At 46.4% G+C, this 22,758-nt stretch overlaps 1 protein-coding gene across 3 annotated transcripts in view; it reads right to left on the minus strand.

Annotated features, from left to right (window-relative positions):
• RPUSD4 (RNA pseudouridine synthase D4) overlaps positions 1 to 22,758 on the minus strand; it is a 70,897-nt gene that overhangs the window by 6,106 nt on the left and 42,033 nt on the right. For all 3 annotated transcript variants that reach the window (XM_030209025.1, XM_030209024.1, XM_030209026.1), the window contains exons 4-5: positions 20,692 to 20,785; positions 20,253 to 20,403 (exon numbers count right to left, since the gene is read on the minus strand). In XM_030209025.1, coding sequence (XP_030064885.1) covers positions 20,253 to 20,403; positions 20,692 to 20,785 — 245 coding nt within the window. The remainder of the gene's footprint in view (positions 1 to 20,252; positions 20,404 to 20,691; positions 20,786 to 22,758) is intronic.

A 22,758-nucleotide genomic window follows, 5' to 3' on the forward strand; every position in this document is an offset into this window, starting at 1 on the left:
ATTCCTTTTACAAAAGTGTGTACTTCGAACATATTTGTTCTGTTTCAGACATTGGGCCATGTTGGACAGTGACAATGCGTACAAGTGTAGATCACAGGCTGCGCTGACTATGGTCATTGAATAAAAACACATATCATAATAATAAAAATCATAAAAATAATGAAGCGTCATGTGTGTTCTTATGAAACTATTTAAAAAAAGGTTCAGGACCTTTTGCTTTTCCCCCAACATCAGCACATCTGGTCGCAACTGAACTTTCGATTGACCAAAAATATAGGTAGTGGGTATCACAAAGGAGAGGGGTCTCTCCTTCGTTGTCCAATCATATGCCACATAGGTATGTTTATCCTGAAACACCTCCAACTGGGTAGACTACTATAGCATCAGGCTTGTGCCAGAAGGAATAGTATGGCTGGAAAGTATAAGGTCTGTATGATCATTTTTTAAGTTTTTAAACTAAAAAGCCTCACCACAACACAGAAATGGAATCTACAGAGAAGCTGCAGATACAGTAAGATTTTTAAAACGTTACATTGTCTCTTCATATCAACTAACATGACTGCATAACTTTACTAAAGGCATATGTGTTGTAAACAGGAAGAACACTAATTACACAGTGTGTCAGGGATCTGGGGATAAGAACAGAAAAACTCGCCATAAAGCATCATATTCTTAGAATATGCTTAAAGCAGAAAAAAAAAACAGTCCTCAAAACGCGACCGTGTAAGTGTTTTGCAGGCCCTCAAACCACTGTATTTAAAACAATGAAAAAAATAGTTGAGAATGACAGTTATCGTTACCATTTAAACCACAGTAAATCCATGGTAACAGCAACACTGGAAAAAAATTCCCATGGATGGGGGAACAAAACGTTTTACCGCCCCACGGGAACAGTAAAAAGACTTGTTCCTGAAGTTAAAAAAAACAAACAAAAACCTTTCCTCTCCACAGTTGTAGCGAATGCTACATACCTGTAGAAGGTATTCTCCGAGGACAGCAGGCTGATTGTTCTCACTGATGGGTGACGTCCACGGCAGCCCCTCCAATCGGAATCTTCACTAGCAAAGTCCTTTGCTAGCCCTCGCGCGCACTGCGCATGTGCGGCCGTCTTCCCGCCCGAAACCGGCTCGAGCCGGCCAGTCTCATATGTAGCAAAAGAGATACAAGGGAAGACACAACTCCAAAGGGGAGGCGGGCGGGTTTGTGAGAACAATCAGCCTGCTGTCCTCGGAGAATACCTTCTACAGGTATGTAGCATTCGCTTTCTCCGAGGACAAGCAGGCTGCTTGTTCTCACTGATGGGGTATCCCTAGCCCCCAGGCTCACTCAAAACAACAACCATGGTCAATTGGGCCTCGCAACGGCGAGGACATAACTGAGATTGACCTAACAAATTTACCAACTAACTGAGAGTGCAGCCTGGAACAGAACAAACAGGGCCCTCGGGGGGTGGAGTTGGATCCTAAAGCCCAAACAGGTTCTGAAGAACTGACTGCCCGAACCGACTGTCGCGTCGGGTATCCTGCTGTAGGCAGTAATGAGATGTGAATTTGTGGACAGATGACCACGTCGCAGCTTTGCAAATTTCTTCAATGGAGGCTGACTTCAAGTGGGCTACCGACGCAGCCATGGCAATAACATTATGAGCCGTGACATGACCCTCAAGAGCCAGCCCCGCCTGGGCGTAAGTGAAGGAAATGCAATCTGCTAGCCAATTGGATATGGTGCGTTTCCCTACAGCCACTCCCCTCCTATTGGGATCAAAAGAAACAAACAATTGGGCGGACTGTCTGTGGGGCTGTGTCCGCTCCAGATAGAAGGCCAATGCTCTTTTGCAGTCCAATGTGTGCAGCTGACGTTCAGCAGGGCAGGAATGAGGACGGGGAAAGAATGTTGGCAAGACAATTGACTGGTTCAGATGGAACTCCGACACGACCTTTGGCAAGAACTTAGGGTGAGTGCGGAGGACTACTCTGTTATGATGAAATTTGGTGTAAGGGGCCTGGGCTACCAGGGCCTGAAGCTCACTGACTCTACGAGCTGAAGTAACTGCCACCAAGAAAATGACCTTCCAGGTCAAGTACTTCAGATGGCAGGAATTCAGTGGCTCAAAAGGAGGTTTCATCAGCTGGGTGAGAACGACATTGAGATCCCATGACACTGTAGGAGGCTTGACAGGGGGCTTTGACAAAAGCAAACCTCTCATGAAGCGAACAACTAAAGGCTGTCCTGAGATCGGCTTACCTTCCACATGGTAATGGTATGCACTGATTGCACTAAGGTGAACTCTTACAGAGTTGGTCTTGAGACCAGACTCAGACAAGTGCAGAAGGTATTCAAGCAGGGTCTGTGTAGGACAAGAGCGAGGATCTAGGGCCTTGCTGTCACACCAGACGGCAAACCTCCTCCATAGAAAGAAGTAACTCCTCTTAGTGGAATCTTTCCTGGAAGCAAGCAAGATACGGGAGACACCCTCTGACAGGCCCAAAGAGGCAAAGTCTACGCTCTCAACATCCAGGCCGTGAGAGCCAGGGACCGGAGGCTGGGATGCAGAAGAGCCCCTTCGTCCTGCGTGATGAGGGTCGGAAAACACTCCAATCTCCACGGTTCTTCGGAGGACAACTCCAGAAGAAGAGGGAACCAGATCTGACGCGGCCAAAAAGGAGCAATCAGAATCATGGTGCCTCGGTCTTGCTTGAGTTTCAACAAAGTCTTCCCCACCAGAGGAATGGGAGGATAAGCATACAGCAGGCCTTCCCCCCAATCCAGGAGGAAGGCATCCGATGCTAGTCTGCCGTGGGCCTAAAGCCTGGAACAGAACTGAGGGACTTTGTGGTTCGCTCGAGATGCGAAGAGATCCACCAAGGGGGTGCCCCACGCTTGGAAGATCTGGCGCACCACTCGGGAGTTGAGCGACCATTCGTAAGGTTGCATAATCCTGCTCAGTCTGTCGGCCAGACTGTTGTTTACGCCTGCCAGATATGTGGCTTGGAGCACCATGCCGAGACGGCGAGCCCAGAGCCACATGCTGACGGCTTCCTGACACAGGGGGCGAGATCCGGTGCCCCCCTGCTTGTTGACATAGTACATGGCAACCTGGTTGTCTGTCTGAATTTGGATAATTTGGTGGGACAGCCGATCTCTGAAAGCCTTCAGAGCGTTCCAGATCGCTCGCAACTCCAGGAGATTGATCTGTAGACCGCGTTCCTGGAGAGACCAGCTTCCTTGGGTGTGAAGCCCATCGACATGAGCTCCCCATCCCAGGAGAGACACATCCGTGGTCAGAACTTTTTGTGGCTGAGGAATTTGGAAAGGGCGTCCCAGAGTCAAATTGGACCAAATCGTCCACCAATACAGGGATTCGAGAAAACTCGTGGACAGGTGGATCACGTCTTCTAGATCCCCAGCAGCCTGAAACCACTGAGAAGCTAGGGTCCATTGAGCAGATCTCATGTGAAGGCGGGCCATGGGAGTCACATGAACTGTGGAGGCCATGTGGCCTAGCAATCTCAACATCTGCCGAGCTGTGATCTGCTGGGACGCTCGCACCCGCGAGACGAGGGACAACAAGTTGTTGGCTCTCGTCTCTGGGAGATAGGCGCGAGCCGTCCGAGAATCCAACAGAGCTCCTATGAATTCGAGTCTCTGTGCTGGGAGAAGATGGGACTTTGGGTAATTTATCACAAACCCCAGTAGCTCCAGGAGGCGAATAGTCATCTGCATGGACTGCAGGGCTCCTGCCTCGGACGTGTTCTTCACAAGCCAATCGTCGAGATATGGGAACACGTGCACCCCCAGCCTGCGAAGTGCCGCTGCTACTACAGCCAAGCACTTTGTGAACACCCTGGGCGCAGAGGCGAGCCCAAAGGGTAGCACACAGTACTGGAAGTGACGTGTGCCCAGCTGAAATCGCAGATACTGTCTGTGAGCTGGCAGTATCGGGATGTGTGTGTAGGCATCCTTCAAGTCCAGAGAGCATAGCCAATCGTTTTCCTGAATCATGGGAAGGAGGGTGCCCAGGGAAAGCATCCTGAACTTTTCTTTTACGAGATATTTGTTCAGGGCCCTTAGGTCTAGGATGGGACGCATCCCCCCTGTTTTCTTTTCCACAAGGAAGTACCTGGAATAGAATCCCAGCCCTTCTTGCCCGGATGGCACGGGCTCGACCGCATTGGCGCTGAGAAGGGCGGAGAGTTCCTCTGCAAGTACCTGCTTGTGCTGGAAGCTGTAAGACTGAGCTCCCGGTGGACAATTTGGAGGTTTTGAGGCCAAATTGAGGGTGTATCCTTGCCGGACTATTTGCAGAACCCACTGATCGGAGGTTATGAGAGGCCACCTTTGGTGAAAAGCTTTCAACCTCCCCCCGACCGGCAGGTCGCCCGGCACTGACACTTGGATGTCGGCTATGCTCTGCTGGAGCCAGTCAAAAGCTCGCCCCTTGCTTTTGCTGGGGAGCCGCGGGGCCTTGCTGAGGCGCACGCTGCTGACGAGAGCGAGCGCGCTGGGGCTTAGCCTGGGCCGCAGGCTGTCGAGAAGGGGGATTGTACCTACGCTTGCCAGAAGAGTAGGGAACAGTCCTCCTTCCCCAAAAAAATCTTCTACCTGTAGAGGTAGAGGCTGAAGGCTGCCGGCGGGAGAACTTGTCGAATGCGGTGTCCCGCTGGTGGAGATGCTCTACCACCTGCTCGACCTTCTCTCCAAAAATATTGTCCGCACGGCAAGGCGAGTCCGCAATCCGCTGCTGTAGTCTATTCTCCAGGTCGGAGGCACGCAGCCATGAGAGCCTGCGCATCACCACACCTTGAGCAGTGGCCCTGGACGCAACATCAAAGGTGTCATACACCCCTCTGGCCAGGAATTTTCTGCACGCCTTCAGCTGCCTGACCACCTCCTGAAAAGGCTTGGCTTGCTCAGGGGGGAGCGCATCAACCAAGCCCGCCAACTGCCGCACATTGTTCCGCATGTGTATGCTCGTGTAGAGCTGGTAAGACTGGATTTTGGCCACGAGCATAGAGGAATGGTAGGCCTTCCTCCCAAAGGAGTCTAAGGTTCTAGAGTCTTTGCCCGGGGGCGCCGAAGCATGCTCCCTAGAACTCTTAGCCTTCTTTAGGGCCAGATCCACAACTCCAGAGTCGTGAGGCAACTGAGTGCGCATCAGCTCTGGGTCCCCATGGATCCGGTACTGGGACTCGATCTTCTTGGGAATGTGGGGATTACTTAATGGCTTGGTCCAGTTCGCAAGCAATGTCTTTTTCAGGACATGGTGCAAGGGAACAGTGGACGCTTCCTTAGGTGGAGAAGGATAGTCCAGGAGCTCAAACATTTCAGCCCTGAGCTCGTCCTCCACAACCACCGGGAAGGGGATGGCCGTAGACATCTCCCGGACAAAGGAAGCGAAAGACAGACTCTCAGGAGGAGAAAGCTGTCTTTCAGGGGAGGGAGTGGGATCAGAAGGAAGACCCTCAGACTCCTCGTCAGAGAAATATCTGGGGTCTTCCTCTTCCTCCCACGAGGCCTCACCTTCGGTGTCAGACACAAGTTCACGAACCTGTGTCTGCAACCTTGCCCGGCTCGACTCAGTGGAGCCACGTCCATGATGGGGGCGTCGAGAGGTAGACTCCCTCGCCCGCATCGGCGAAGCTCCCTCCGCTGACGTAGTCGGGGAGCCTTCCTGGGAGGTGGCCGCAGTCGGCACCGCACGCGGTACCGACGTCGGGGACCTCACCCCGGGCGATGGGCCAGCCGGCGCCACGCTCGACGGTACCGGAGGGGTAGGGCGCAACAGCTCTCCCAGAATCTCTGGGAGAACGGCCCGGAGGCTCTCGTTCAGAGCGGCTGCAGAGAAAGGCATGGAGGTCGATGCAGGCGTCGACGTCAGAACCTGTTCCGGGCGTGGAGGCTGTTCCGGGCTGTCCAGAGTGGAGCGCATCGACACCTCCTGAACAGAGGGTGAGCGGTCCTCTCGGTGCCGATGCCTGCTGGGTGCCGACTCCCTCGGCGACCCAGAGCTCTCGGTGCCGACGCGGGGAGGAGACCGGTGTCGATGCTTCTTCGACTTCTTCCGAAGCATGTCACCGGAGCTCCCCGGCACCGACGAGGAGGACGTAGAATCCAGCCGTCGCTTCCTCGGGGCCGAGGTCGAAGGAGGTTGATCTCGGGGGGGCTGTACCGCAGGAGCCCTCAGGGTAGGGGGAGACCCACCCGAAGGCTTACCGCCACCAGCAGGGGAATGGACAGCCCTCACCTGCACTCCTGACGATGCACCACCGTCCGACGACATCAGCAGACGAGGTCCCGGTACCACCGACGTCGATGCAGCTATCCGATGTCTCGGCGCCGATGCAGAGGGCCGATGCCTCGATGCACTCGATGCACTGGCGGCCGAGGATGAAGGTCTGGACGCTGACGACGTCGATGCACTCGATGACCCTGGTGTCGATGCCGACGAAGAGCCCGAGAACAAAACGTTCCACTGGGCCAATCTCGCTACCTGAGTCCGCCTTTGTAACAGGGAACACAGACTACAGTTCTGAGGACGGTGCTCGGCCCCCAGACACTGAAGACACGACGAGTGCCTATCAGTGAGCGAGATTACCCGGGCGCACTGGGTGCACTTCTTGAAGCCGCTGGAAGGCTTCAATGTCATGGGCGGAAAAATCACGTCGGCGAAATCAAAATCCGAAATGACGAAAGTAAGCACCAAAACTTTAAGGGAGTAAAAATCTCGACCGAGGCCGAAAAGAGGCCTACCCCGACGACGAAAGAAAACTTACCGGGGCAAAATCTGAAAAATACGGGAAGGGGCAAACGAAACCCGAGAGGGCTTCCGGAGTACTTCCCAAGCAGTTTGGATTTTCCGAAGAAAACACGTCGAAAAAGGACGCGCGAGGTCGACTTTCCGGGGCTCGACACGGCGAAAACACGACCGTACCGAGTGCGGACGAAAGAAGACTGGCCGGCTCGAGCCGGTTTCGGGCGGGAAGACGGCCGCGCATGCGCGGTGCGTGCGGGCGCGCGAGGGCTAGCAAAGGACTTTGCTAGTGAAGATTCCGATTGGAGGGGCTGCCGTGGACGTCACCCATCAGTGAGAACAAGCAGCCTGCTTGTCCTCGGAGAACATCACTTACACTTTCCTGCAGTCAGTCAGCAGCGTCAGCGATTCACCCAGGCCAGCTCCATGATCTTCCTTTTGTCAAGACCTGCCCTCTCTACTGCAACTTCCTTAGCACCAAACAGGAAATTGCAGTAGACAGCGGGACTGAAGGCTATGGAGCTGGCCTTGTGAATCGCTGCAGGAAAGGCAGTATGCTTACTTACCTTACTGATGCAGCCGGTGACCCAAAAATTGAAGATAGACAGTGGTGCAGGGAGCCAGAAGGGAGAGAGTAGGAAACAGCTGACAGAAGAGGTTAGACTGAGAACCGGAGACGGTATGCCGGCTGAAGCCCATAAGGTTAGCAGTCTCCTTTCCCTCTCCTCCGCACAGTCATCATCCCCTTTAACCCAAATGAATAAAGCAAACCTATCAGCTGCTCGGTCCACACTGTCGTTCTTTATTGTTGGTACCATTTTTATTTGATCTCACTTATATTTTCAAGCATGCCAATTTGTGCAGCATATGGATGTATAAAGAGGACACATTGGTTGTAATCCAGGTAATAATTAGTTCTAAATTGTAAATCATTGTGTCATTTGGAGGAGCTGGTTATAGGTACTCCCTGTATTCATGCAGAAATGTTTTCACCTAGTAAAGGGCCAACAAAACAGACATGTTACGAGTATCAGGTGCTTAACAAACAAACTTACTACTTAAAAAAAATCCATTTAACTATGTTGAGACCTGGGAGCTTTTAACATCTTTTTTCCTGTGTCTACATCAAAAGAAGATGGCATGTGGGGACTTGCTCCTTTTGCTCTGTGAAATGCAGTGAGGCATTAAATAATAAGGGAAGGGCTTCCTTCATGCAGAAAATCTGACCAAAGTCAGTCTAAATGTGACAACATTGTCCAGTTTGAGGTTTGTGCAGAGGGGAATCGGAGCTCGTAGAGACAGGGACAGAGCCAAACTTTGTCCTTGTGTCATTCTCTAGTACATATGATGAATGTGACGATCCGTCATGTATTTTGACAGTGCAGAATACAAACAGTACTGTGACCGAGAGTGAATCTTCGGACATGGACACAAATGGTAGCAATTATGAGTCCAGTAAACATTCTGAAACTATGACGGGCCTGAAATAGACAATGCATCTGAAGATGTTACAGCAGACCCTGAAATTGGGCCTGTTATAGACAGTATGTCTGAAAATGTTACAACGGACTCTGAACCAGTGAGATATACAGTTTGTGAACAAATGGACTAGGCTTTCACGCAGGTTTAAATGGCGTGAGCTACTCTGATCATTTTTATTTTGTTAAGATAGACACTATAAGATCGTTCAGCGATGTTCAAAATGCTATGCAACAGGGTATTGAACAAGCTTTAGATATCAAACAGTAGAGCATCGCCTAAGGATTACTTACAGATAAGATTTATGTCTGGGGATTTATATAATTCCTTGTATTCTAGAAGTCACTGACCGAGTGGGACCTAGGCGGGGCATTTCTTAGAACGCGTCAGTAATTTTCTGCAGAGTTTCAGGGAAATACACATCAATGAGAACATGTATCTATCTCATTGTGACAGTTATCAGAAACAAAGGGGGTGGAGGGGGTTGTAACAGGTCTTTACAAAGTGGTCTCTATGGCCACATTATTGGGGGGAAAAAAAAGAAGACATTTAGTAGATCTAAACAACGTGAGAAATAACTTGTGCTTTGCGGGGAGTCTGAAGGCACTTACCACAACTATCAAGCTAAAAGATGTAGAATTGTTACATGAAGCCAGAAAACTACACACCGAGCTAGGATGGTCAGGAAAAAAAAAAAAAAAGTTATGTTGAGCGACATTGTGGTTTCTGAACAACTTCTGGGCGTAAACACACGAGTCCTACATTGTATAGACAGAAACAGCTGGTGTCTTATTAAAACAAGCAACAGCCGTTCCATAAAACCCTGTACATGTTACTCCATCATGATCATTTTTACGGTATCTTAGATATCAAACAGTTCTACGGTAAGAAAAATTTCTGTAACATTGTGAAATGCCTTATAGCCACAACCACACATGCAAATCACACCGTCATCTGTGTTTATCCGACAAGTGCACGGTTCGGGAGGGCTGTAGAGAGGGGTGCTCTAACTGCCGGTTATACTGTCATTCTAAGGAATGTTTAAAACAGCATACAAACCTGGTGTCCAAAAAAGAGAAAGAATGTGTGTCTAAAATATTTTGCGATGTGTGACTCTTACACAGAAAAAAAAGCACAAATGCAAAGTCATAAAATGTTTGCAGTGCACTGATCCTTTATTGAAAGGGGAAAAACACTGATGCTATACGACAAGGCTGGCTAGACTTAAAACATCCGAAAGGTATATCACTTATTACTATGAATGTTTGTAGGAAACAAGGGTGCACATCTCCAACCTCATCTTTGCAACAGATCCGTGAGCATGAATGAGAATTTAAGGGATGAATTTTCTCTCCAAGTTCATAGGTTCTTTTATTGCCAAGTGGTTCCTGTCACAGGATCAGGAATCATTTGTACGTGGTTAGAAGACAATTTTAGACATCCAGTTGCAGTTTTCCATCTTCTGGCACCCCTCATCCCTGATGAAGTTTCCAAAACAGGGATCTCTGTTGGACGTTGTTGGAGAACTATTAAGGTAAGTAACTAGATGCCTATTTACATAGAGATGCTGGGATAAGACTGCCTTAAATTTGTGGAGACGTTTTGAATACTGTCTTTTCATCTGAAATTGAGGGTGACTCTTGTACTACTTTTGAAACCCATTAATGGTGCGTTTAACTAGAGGTGTATTAAATTATAGGGAGAAAAGAAATCCACACATAAAACTGGAGTAAATTAAAGGAAACTGGTGATGTATAGAGCAATTAAGTGAGCCACTCATCAGCTTGGTTCACTGCAACATATGCTACAGGTGCAGCTATACTGAATTCTCCTATAGTCCTCTTATAAATTTAAGATATTGATAGGGTTAGTACTTGAGTTTACCTACAAGAAACATTGGGATTGGTTTTGTTTTGACTTGGGAATCTTTATTTACCTCTCCCTTAGTGTGGTTCCTTCAAGTTTTGAAGTATAGTTTACGAAAAGCATGCCTCCTGTACACAGAAGAAGAAAATTATGAAAATGATGGAGAGGGCTGGAGCAGTAGATGTAGAAGAAATACCGGGGGTGGGGCGGTGACCATAAATAATTGTATAGACCCATTCCAATACATCACACTCACTTCCATGTGTATGGCCATGTTCAGGTTCATGTGTTTAAAACCGAAAACCATAGCTCTGCTGGCAGTCGACAATTACCATAAGCACACCAAAAGATATTCAACCGCCAACTGAGAACAAAGAACACAGCAAAATCGGGCACACTCTAAAAAAAGGGGGGGGGGGGTGAAATGTGGGTAGGTGACTACTTTCTAAGCGGGTATGCTGTCATTGAGTGAGCACACCGCCTTTGAATTTAACAGATGCTTTTACCACGGCTGTACGGACTGCTACGATTCTAAAAAACAGAACCCTGACGGGCACCACCTTCAGGGTTCTCAACTATAAAACACAGTGGAAGGCAGATTACCTAAAAGAGAAAGGGTTTAAGGTCGTCATTATTTGGGAACATGAGTAGGACAGTTTGGTAAAAACAGATAGGGAACGTACAGCATTTCTGAGCACAGCAGCATTACCTGAACCTTTAGTGCCATGAGATGCCCTCTCTGGAAGCAGAACAAATGGCATGTCTCTGCACTATCAGGTTAAACAGCGTGAGAAAATACACTATTATGATCTTACTTTATCCTGGAATGACAATGTCATAACAAAACTATGTAAGCCACATTGAGCCTGCAAATAGGTGGGAAGATGTGGGATACAAATGCAATAAATAAATAAATAAATAAATAAATAAAACCAGCCTATACCCTTTTGTCAATAAAACTAAAGAATATCTGATCGGACACCGCAAAATCATCTATGACAATTTTGGCTCCCTCACTGATAATTTCAGGCTTGTGAAAGTCAAGGTGTTCCCCCACGAATGGATTCTTTTTCCCCATACTGCCCTTTAGGGTGCATGGTAAACTTATGTTCTCATGCCGCACCTGCATCATAACGAGTCCGCGGGAGAAATGCACTCACAATGTCAGCGAGAGATCCCTGGTGGGGACGTGATGTACTGTAGAATTGGAAATGGCTCTCTCTAAAGGGTACAGGGAGGGGGAAATCTATGATGTCTGGTCTTCTCGTTCGCGTCTCTCTCCTCCTGGGCCCGCCCCCGTCTGACTGGGCGAAGGCATCAGCTGAGCTGTTCTTCTTGCCCGTGCAGCGCCTTCACACAGAGGCAGAGGCGCTGCACGGGCCCGGTAGGAGGGGGCGGGGCTAGGAAAGAGACAGGAAGGGAGGGGGGCTGGGGCAGTCTTAAAGGTTAGTTTTATTTTGGTTTTGAAGCGGGGGGGAAGCGGGGAGCAGTGGCGAATTCGGGCGGGGCGGGGCAAGGCCGTCCGTGAAGGACGCTCCTGATAAGCGCCTTTGCCCCCTCCTGATCCATGCAACCTGTTTGTTTTTTTTTTTTTTTTTTGTAGTTTTGACATTTGTGGCATGCGCAGAGCAGCCAGCATAACGCTTGGCTGCTCTGCGCATGCGTTAGGGGCCGATTACCGACAGGGATTACAAAGGTTTGATGGATTGTACTTTACAGTACCGCACCGAACATGTGCGACTTTTTTTTTTTGTGCATCCTTAGTTTTTTTTTTATTCGTTAGGGACTTTAACGTTTTAGATTTTTTAACGTTTGGTTGATGCATCTGGCCCCTAGTGGGGACTCACCATCTACTTGTACAGGGGTATCAACATCTCCTTTGTTTAACACCAAACAACGGGGTGTAGCAATACTTATTCACAAACGGGTGCCTTTTGAATTACATAAGCAAAAACAGGACCCTGATGGACAGTTTATGGGGATGCTGGGCTATGTGTGGGGCAAAAATATTTCATAACATATATGACCCCAATATCTACAGTCACAAAATGTTCTCTGACCAGGCACTGAGGTTATTGGCTTTTAATGAATTATCAGTTAAGCATGGGGGGAGATTTTAATACAACAGCAAATCCTTTATTAGACTTTAAACTCCCTAAGCTGCCCAAGAGCGACCATCAGTGCAAAGGAGTGGGATTTGTGATACAAGAATTGCTCTTGCTCTGTGTGTGACGACTCCTAAACCCTGCTGAGAATGAATATGCTTTCTAATTCCACAGGATAGATTCTAGATTATACCTTAGTAACAGACCTATTACTTACTAAAGTTCCAAGTTATCTGATCATACCCCCATAGTGGTGGAGCTTGAGTTTGCTGAATAGAACACAAATATGACCTGGAAAACATTGCCCAGTCTTTACTCTGATCAAAAATTCCATGAGCATTTAAGAAAAAAGTGTGGCAAGATTGTGAACGTACTAATTGCACAACAGAGGTATGCTCCGCAGCATATTGGGAAGCGGCAAAGGAAGCAGCAAAGGCTGTTTTGAAGTGCTGTATACTTGAACATTCTAGAAAGAAAAAAAACAAAGACAGTGCCCTAATGCATTTATGTAATGAACTACAAGGGCAGCATTATGGCAAGAAATGGCAGGGATTAAAAAATGTAGATGATTTGCTTTCCCAGAGAGGAATTAGATATACCTAATATCAGAAATACCAGTTGCACTGCTAGAGCAACAAAACAGGAAAATTACTGGCAAGCTTAATTACACCCCACAGAACTAGCCATGTTATTACCCTATTACAGACAGAGATGATAGACACCACATTTCCTATGCAGAAATTGAACAACAGTTGCTGCAATACTATCAGACCCAGTGCTGGGCCCCTAATATAGAGCAAAGAGATGGTCTTTTTCAAAATCTGCTACTCCAACCTCTCACAGATTTTATTTTTCATTTTATTTATTATGACATTTGTATCCCACATTATCCCAACCAGAGTTCAGGTTCAATGTGACTTACTACTACTACTATTTATCATTTCTATAGCGCTACAAGGCATACACAGCGATGTACACGATACACAAAAAAAGACAGTCCCTGCTCAAAGAGCTTGCAATCTAGATAAGACAGGTAGACAGAGAACAATTAAGGGTAAGGGAGTAAATAGGGGGTTAAAGGATAGGGCAAGTGAGTAGTGGTTAGGACTTACAATCCAATTATAAGTAGGTACTATCTATGTCCCTTGAGGGCAATGGAGAGTTAAGTGACTTGCCCAGGGTTACAAGGAGCTGCAGTGGGAATTGAACCCAGGATGCTGGGATCAAAGTCCGCTGCACTAACCATTAGGCCACTCCAAAGAGAGTCTAAAACAGACCTCTTGGAGAGGGAGAAATGCGGGTGACTATCAAGGAATTAAAGCCGATTAAGCCTTTATGTTCCAATGGACTAGACCCAGAATTTTACAAAATATTAGTAGATTTAGTGGCAGTCCCTCTCAGCGTCATATACAATGGCATTCTGCATAGATCCAGAACAGAATCGGGCATATATCATTTTTCTACTGATACCTAGGAAACTCCCTGATCAACTTGGATCTTAAAGACCCATTTCTTTGCTCAATCAGGATGTAAAGATCCTCACGACTATATCAGTATATAGACAAAACTATTTCTGCCCTCTCTTATTCTTGAAGATCAGGTGGGTTTCCTACCAGGTACGATGCGCCTCACTGAATCTTCTGAAGGCTATTGTCAGCTTGGATGCAGGAAAAAGCCTTTATTAAAATGGCAGTATTTAGTACAAGATTGTTTCTTGTGAATTATTTTGAAATTAATAAATAAATATTAAAAAAAAAAAAATGGCAGTATTTATTTTAGGTGCTCAAAAGGTGGTGCTTTTGTAAGACACATGTGCATTGGGTCAATGCCTTGTACACACACCCAACAGCAAAATTTGGTTAAGGAGCAGTTAATTCCCAGGTTCAAGCTACACCATGGAACCCACCAAAGCTGTCCACCTTCGCCCTTATTGTTTTCATTAGCCCTAGATCCCTTGCTGGCCAAAATCCGACAAGTACCAGGAGCAATGAGGTATTCAACTAGGAAGACAGGAATGCCATATTAGCACACATGGTGATGAGATGATGATCTACTTCACTAATGTGCATTTCCACTTAGAGTCCACTATGTCCCTAATGCAAGAATTAGGTTCTCTCTCAGGATTGCAAATTAATTACAGTACGTCTGAGCTTTTTTTTGCTGGACAGTAGCCAGGTAGAACATTGGTACAAGACCTTACCCATACATCCATCCTATCATCCCTTAAAGAACCTATGGATTTACTTGTGCACCAAATTTCAACAGATGTACAAGGGCAATATTACCAGGTGGAAAAGATTAAGAGACTATACACATAATGGCAGGATCTGCCACTAATCATTGTTGGGTAGAATAGCTTCTACCCAGCAACGATTAGCTTTAGTAAAAATGGTGCTGTTACCTAAGTTGCTACATCCACTTCAGGAAATACCTGTTTGGATTACCAAAAAGGATGAAATCATCCAATGTAAAATGGTAATACGCAAGTTTATATGGCAAGCCAAGGATTCCAGGATGGGATATATCAAACTTATCTTAGAATGGGAGAGTGCAGGTCTCAGTCTCCCTTATCTCCCAAATATTCAAAGGCATTTAACTGGCCAGGAACAGTACCTGGTCGGTTAAATGCCACATAGCCAGCTATCTGCTGGCCATGTCCAGCTGAATATTGCTGGTTATAATCGACCGATGTACCCAGCTATCCATCGATTTTTGGCCCATCACCGCTGCTGCATGCAAGGCGATCCTATCTTTGGTCACCTTTACTTTGGCTGGTCAGCACTGAATATCGGCTTGGCCAAAGTCCAACCTGCCAAAAGTAGACTGGATATTCAATGCCAGTCACCGGAAACAGCCCGGCACTGAATATCTGGTTTTAGCACCGACCATGGGAGTTAGCCCAAGTACTGGGGCAGAATCAGGAGACTTAAGTATTTCTCCTTTGACAAAAACCAGACATTATAACACTCAGTTCTTTGTGAGATGTAGTGCTTCATAAGTCAATTTCAACTTTAACTTCAGTGGTTCTTGCTAATCAAGAGGTTGCTAAAGCAACAGCTGAGAACATAGGGTGTATAGCTTAGAATGGACAAATTAGAGGGGCAGACAAGTCACTTGCAGAGTTCAATCTGCTTTACTAAAGAAAAAACGCTAATGGCTAGAAGAATTGAGATTTTGGAAAATTCAGAGAGATACTTGAATGTGTGTGTTTGTGTGTGTGTGTGTGTGGTGGTGGGGGGTTGTATTTTTTTTTTTTTACTTTCTAACGCACCCTATTTTACCACCTAGAGAACTGTTAAAGTATATGGAATAGATATTGAACATCCTTAGAGAGGTTCTCTCTCTTTTCTAAAACCTTTTATATTTCAGTCAAAAGTTTACCTGAAGGAGTACAAAATGTTTCTAAGGTGGATAATGATTTGACTCAAGATAGCTTGGATTTAACAGGGAGCGTTGGTTTTAACAGGGTTCTTGGAGCATTCCGATTGCTAAAGTAGTCAGTCAGGCTACCCTTATGGTTACTTTTATTTTTCCTCACTCGTGATCATGTTTTAAGACTTTTCTTTCAGTTTAAAAATGTGGATTACATGGGACACAGGATCTGGGTCTTCCCAGATCCAAATAAAACTACCCAAGAGAGAAGGAAGAAATTTCTAACATTAAGACAGCGAGTCCAGTCTTTGGGTGGCACATTCCAACTGTGCTACCCGTATAAATACATCATTGATATTTCTTCTGTAAGATATATGTTTTCTTTCATCCAGATCAACTGCAATTTCTGACGGAAGCCAAATTGCACAGGTAATTTGGATATATCACCCCTCTGTTTATTCCTTTTCTGTTTCCTTCCTCTTTTTATTGTACCCTGTTGCTTCAAGGGATTATTACTTTTGGCTCCCTTTCCTTGAGGACTAAAGTAGCACATATTTTCTTGAGAAAAATTCTCTCCCCACTTTTCTTTTTGTGTTCTATAAATCTTACTATGGTGTGCTTTTCTTTCAAGTGTTACTTGTATAAATATGATAAATGTGAATAAAAGAAAATAAATATCATCCATGCGGCCATAGGGGACAAGCAACACCAACTGGGTTTCCTCTCCCCGATTTGCAAAACCTGGACATGGTGGAAGAATGCAGGGCAGAAGTCACTATTGGAAAGCTAAAGGTGGACAAAGCCATGGGACCGGACGGGATCCACCCCAGAATATTGAGGGAGCTCAGAGAGGTTCTGGCGGGTCCTCAAAGATTTGTTTAATAAATCCTTGGAGACGGGAGAGGTTCCGAGGGACTGGAGAATGGCGGAGGTGGTCCCTCTTCACAAAAGCGGTGATAGGGAAGAAGCTGGAAACTACAGGCCGGTAAGCCTCACTTCGGTTATTGGAAAAGTAATGGAAGCGATGCTGAAGGAAAGGATAGTGAATTTCCTGGAATGCCAATGTTGCAAGATCCGAGACAACATGGTTTTACCAGAGGGAAATCGTGCCAAACGAATCTCATTGAATTCTTTGATTGGGTAACTGGAGAACTGAATCATCGACATGCTATAGACGTAATCTACTTAGATTTTAGCAAAGCTTTTGACACGGTTCCCCACAGGAGGCTCTTAAATAAACTAAATGGGCTGAAGATAGGTCCCGAAGTGGTGAACTGGATTAGGAACTGGTTGACGGACAGACGACAGAGGGTGGTGGTGAATGGAGTTCGCTCGGAGGAGGGAAAGGTGAGTAGTGGAGTGCCTCAGGGATCGGTGCTGGGGCCGATTCTGTTCAATAAATTTGTGAGTGGCATTGCCAAAGGGTTAGAAGGTAAAGTTTGCCTATTTGCGGATGATACTAAGATTTGCAACAGAGTGGACACCCGGGAGGGAGTGGAAAGCATGAAAAGGGATCTGAGGAAGCTAGAAGAATGGTCTAAGGTTTGGCAATTAAAATTCAATGCGAAGAAATGCAAAGTGATGCATTTAGGGAGTAGAAACCCACGAGAGACTTATGTGTTAGGCGGCGAGAGTCTGATAGGTACTGAGGGGGAGAGGGATCTTGGGGTGATAGTATCCGAGGATCTGAAGGCGACGAAACAGTGTGACAAGGCGGTGGCCGTAGCGAGAAGGTTGCTAGGCTGTATAGAGAGAGGTGTGATCAGCAGAAGAAAGGAAGTGTTGATGCCTCTGTACAAGTCATTGGTGAGGCCCCACCTGGAGTATTGTGTTCAGTTTTGGAGGCCGTACCTTGCGAAGGATGTTAAAAAAATGGAAGCGGTGCAAAGAAAAGCTACGAGAATGGTATGGGATTTGCGTTCGAAGACGTATGAGCAGAGACTTGCTGACCTGAACATGTATACCCTGAAGGAAAGGAGGAACAGGGGTGATATGATACAGACGTTCAAATACTTGAAAGGTATTAATCCGCAAAAAAATCTTTTCCGGAGATGGGAAGGCAGTAGAACGAGAGGACATGAAATGAGATTGAAGGGGGGGGCAGACTCAAAAAAGATGTCAGGAAGTATTTTTTCACGGAGAGGGTGGTGGATGCTTGGAATGCCCTCCCACGGGAGGTGGTGGAGATGAAAACGGTAACGGAATTCAAACATGCGTGGGATATGCATAAAGGAATCCTATGCAGTAGGAATGGATCCTCAGAAGCTTAGCCAAAATTGGGTGGCGGAGCAGGTGGGGGAAGAGAGGTTGGTGGTTGGGAGGTGAGGATAGTGGAGGGCAGACTTATACGGTCTGTGCCAGAGCCAGTGATGGGAGGCGGGACTGGTGGTTGGGAGGCAGGAAATACTGCTGGGCAGACTTGTACGGTCTGTGCCCTGAAAAAGGCAGGTACAAATCAAGGTAAGGTATACACATATGAGTTTATCTTGTTGGACAGACTGGATGGACCATGCAGGTCTTTTTCTGCCGTCATCTACTATGTTACTATGTATGTTACTATTCCTTAGAGGGAAGGGGGGGGGGGGGGGAGAGATGGAATTTGATATACCACCTTTCTGTGGTTACAATCAAAGCGGTTTACATATTATATAAAGGCACTTATATTTTGTACGTGGATCAATGGAGTGTTAAGTGACTTGCCCCAGAGTCACAAGGAGCTGCAGTGGGAATCAAACCCAGTTCCCCTGGTTCACAGACCACTGCACTAATCACTAGGCTACACCTCCACTCACTAGACTGGAAGAGAAGTCTGGGTTTCCACCTGGGCTGGGGCACTCGTCGTTTTCTCAGTGGCCAGACAAGGAGTGCTTGAGTTTAGATCACCTTCTCCACTTTGGGGAAGGGACAATTCCCCTCTTTTGATGTCATTAAAGAAAAATTGGAATTACCCAAAATTCAAATGTGGGCATGTTCCCAGTTTTGCCGTTATTATGGAAAATTACACTACAGATTTGGAGATAATTGGGAGCTCAGCGTGCTGCATAAGCAGTTTGTGCAAATTCATGCAAACTTAAATATACTGGCCATGAACACTACCTCTCTGGGCTTCCAAAGCTATGGGACAAGATCCTGGATATGGCGCTCACTCCTATTGGGCTAGGTACTGTATATGCTCAAATATAAACACATTGCTCTCCTCTCCCATATGAACCCTTTTCAATCACTGATGGTTTTTCTGGGGGAATTGTGTGCAGAATTTTTTAAAATTCTTAACACAATATTTAAAATTCTACATTGTTTATTTTTAGTGTTTCTGCACAGAATTTCCCCATCATAAGACCTGAAATTCCCTCTTACCTTTTCCCTCCTCAGGCTCCAACCTACCCAGTTCCATTTCTCACTCCAACTGCAGTTCTCTCTCCCTCTAACTTCAAGAAAGACCCCTAACTCTGTCCCCAAAGTCTTTTCCCGCATGCAGTACCCCTCCTCTCTTTTCCCTCCCACCAGGCATACACCCTCACCTCTCATTCTTTTTCCTCCTCACCCAGCTATCATTCTATCTCTCCCACCCTTCCTATGGCACACCCTCAAAAATCCAAAATCCCCATGGCACACTCTCAGCTTTTGCTGTCCCCGTTCCACCCTTCCTATGGCACAATCATTTTGCTGTGGCCCTCACCTCCCACTCTCCCCACTGCACAATCATTTTGCTGTGGCCCTCCCTTCCTACTGCACAATCATCATGCTCTGGGGGGGGGGGGGGGGGGGGGGAGTAAAAAATAAAATTGCGTCAGAGGCGGTACTGCTTCTTCCTTTAGCACACTGTTGCATGACCCTTCCACGAAGAGCTCGACACAGAGTAGGGGAGCTGGTCCTTGGGCATTTCTTAGGGGGCTTTTACTGATATGGTCGTGTTTCGCTATGTGCATTTTTGAATTGCCTTATATCGGTGATTTTCACTGACTTTTTGTTGTATCACACCTGAAGTCAATAAACATGCCTTTTAAAAAAATAAAAATAAAAAAAATCATGTGCTGTCCACCTCTTCCACTCTCCCCTCGGCACAATTACCTCTTTGTGGCCCTCCTTCCACTCCCCTCCTAGGCACAGTCACCTTGCTGTGCTCGTCCCCCCTCTTTTACCCTTCCCTCAGCACCGTCATCTTACTGTGCCCCTCTTCTCATTCATTTCTGGGAATTCTGAGCAACTGACCAGCAAAGAATTCTCCACCCCTGCAACAGCTGCTTTCTCCCCCTCCTTTGTAGAGATGGTGTGGCAGGAGGAGGAGGAGGAAGTGAACTGCTGCAAATATACTAGTTCATACACACAGTCGGGTCTAAGCTGGCAGAGAAGGAGAAGGCAATGACCCAGTGTGCAGCAGTTCACATCTTCCTCCTCCTGCCACATGTACTCTATAGGGGAGGGGGAGAAAGCTACTGATGCCAGAGGAGAAGAAATCTGCACAAACTGTCTGCGCAGTCACGCAGAATTCCTAGGAGTATTCTCTACTCCTTTCTTCATTTTTTGCTTTTTCCTTATCTCCCTGCTCAAAGACCAAATCATTTCACTTGCAGAGAATATAGGTTGACTTTGTGGGCTTAGCTGAAACATTACTTTCTCTCCTGCCCATAAGGAGGGGGCCATGATTAAGTATGATCCAAAATCCAAATCCTCCCTACCCGTGATAGGATGCAGCTCTAGCAGAGCACATGAGTCAAAACTGTCCAGAACCCGGTAACGAGTGACAGCACTGTGTGCATTGCTGTTCTGTCGTGTTCTCACCAGCTTCCTGTCCTCCCCAGCGATGTGGTAATTTGGTGCTAGAGTCATCTGGATGGGCAGAAAGAAAAATAGAATATAGCTACTGTAAACCAAACGTAGTCACAGAAGGGAGGTCAACAGAAGACCACAAACCAGGTACACGGAGAGAGAAAGGGTATAATGAGATACACAGTAGAAGGCACAGCAAATGAATGAGAAAAATACAATGAGAAGAAGATACAGATTGATAGAAGGAGCTAGAGATTCACTGCACCTTAAACCGTGCTCTTAACAGGAATTTATCATTGTCCAGGACAGGTAAGAAATAACTTAAGGACATGCCCAGAAGTCACTTACCTTATAATGGGGCTGTGGACCTTCAATCTTTTTCTCTAGGATAGGGATCTCCAGGAAGCCCTCCGAGGGGACAGGAACACCCACACTCACTGTCCTGAAACAGAAATTCAGGTATCAGACTAGCAGCAATACCTGGAGGACACTCAAGGACTAATAATGAACATAGGAGCCAACTTTTCAAAATGATTGGGGGTTCTGAATTTTTTTTTTTTTTTTTTTTTTACACAGGTGGTGCACTCCCCACTCCCCCATCTCCTCCAAGTTCCAGGCTCCCCTCCCTCTCCTCCGAGTTCCAGGCCCCTCTCCTACGAGTGCCAGTCCCAACCCCAGACCGACCTCTTCTCCCACAACAGTCCTCCGTCCACTCCTCGCCTTCCTGCCGCCCAGAATTTAGAACTCATCTTTCTTACCTCAGGTACTGGCGGCAGCAGTGAAAGGCGAGCAGGCTTGGCGCTTCAGCCTTTCCTTCTCTCTCAGCTCTGGTCCCGCCCTAATGAGGACGGGACCAGAGCTGAGACAGAAGGGAAGGCTGAAGCGCCAAGCCTGCTCACCTTTCACTGCTGCCGCCGGGACTCGAGGTAAGAAAGATGAGTTTTAAATTCTGAGTGTCAGGAAGGCGAGGAGTGGATGGAGGACTGTTGAGGCCGAGGGTGGGCAAGTCGGGCTGGCTTGGAACTTCCAGCGGGAAAATACTGGGGGTGCTTGAGCACCCACGGAGTCTGCGCCTATGATAATGAACACAATCTGCAGCATGTTTAGAGAGGTATTGTCTCAAAGGGTGCAGAATGTCATAGCCCAGCATTTTTTTTTTTTTTGCAAAAAATATGACCAGTATTCATGTGCAGTGCCATCCTTAAGGTGTGACTACTGAAGGACCTACACAATAATGCCTCTGCAACCAGCCATAGTCTATGAACAGTAGCATTGCAAGTTTGTACTGTACTACACTAGTCCTTAGAACAAACCTCTTGTTGGAAGAAAAAAAAGACAAAATTGACTATTACAAATCCCTACAGAAAAACTAAATGCTGGTAAAATATTCTACTACTATGAGTTTATCTTGTTGGGCAGACTGGATGGACCATACATGTCTTTATCTAACATCATCTACTATGTTACCTTGGTCACATATCCAAAATATGGCTAGAGCCTTACGAAGTACAGAATAAATGACCACATATTAGAAAGAGAAATATGCAAAGAAAAACTGAACAGGAATCCCCAAGAAACTGGACTCTGCCTGCAGTGCAACTTTTTCAAATGATCAGTCTCCTTGACCTTTATTCCTCAACTTTTCAGGTGATCGGATCCAAACTGTGGAATATGTTACCATTAGAATTACATAAAGTTGACTCATTTAAAACCACATCTGTTCCAAAAGGCTCTCTCATGACACAATTTGCACTTTTAGTCAGGTTATCAATAGAAATCAAACAAAATAAAACATGGAAAAGAAAACAAGATGATACCTTTTTTATTGGACATAACTTAATACATTTCTTGATTAGCTTTCGAAGGTTGCCCTTCTTCGTCAGATCGGAAATAAGCAAATGTGGTAGCAGATAGTATAAATAAGAGAAACATCAAAGCATTACTTTGACAGTCTGACAGAGTGGGAGGGTGGGGGTATGCATGGGGACATCAAAGCATTTCATTGATATTCTAACAGGATGGGTGTTGGTAGGTGAGAGGAGGGTGATAAACAGAGAAATAAACAGAGAAATACAACTTTATGGTTTATAATGGGCTAGAAAACCCAGATCCTTATTAAGTCCTGTCTGTTGGGTGTCAAAATATTCAATCATTCTTACTTCAAAGGTCTTATGTTCCTGTATTGTTATAAAATTACCTTTCAGTATTCTTACTGTGAAATCACTGGTGCAGTGTTCTGGTCTTGTAAAGTGTTGGCCCACAGGGATGGGGGCCTACTGGCACCGGCTATTTTCATGTGATGTCTGTGCAGATTGAATCTTGTCTTAAGCATCTGGCCTGTTTCTCCAATATAGCATCCTTCGTTACATTTTTTTACACTGAATGATATCTACCACATTGGAAGATGAGCATGTA

Source organism: Microcaecilia unicolor, chromosome 7, assembly GCF_901765095.1.
Source record: "Microcaecilia unicolor chromosome 7, aMicUni1.1, whole genome shotgun sequence".
Lineage (NCBI taxonomy): Eukaryota > Metazoa > Chordata > Amphibia > Gymnophiona > Siphonopidae > Microcaecilia > Microcaecilia unicolor.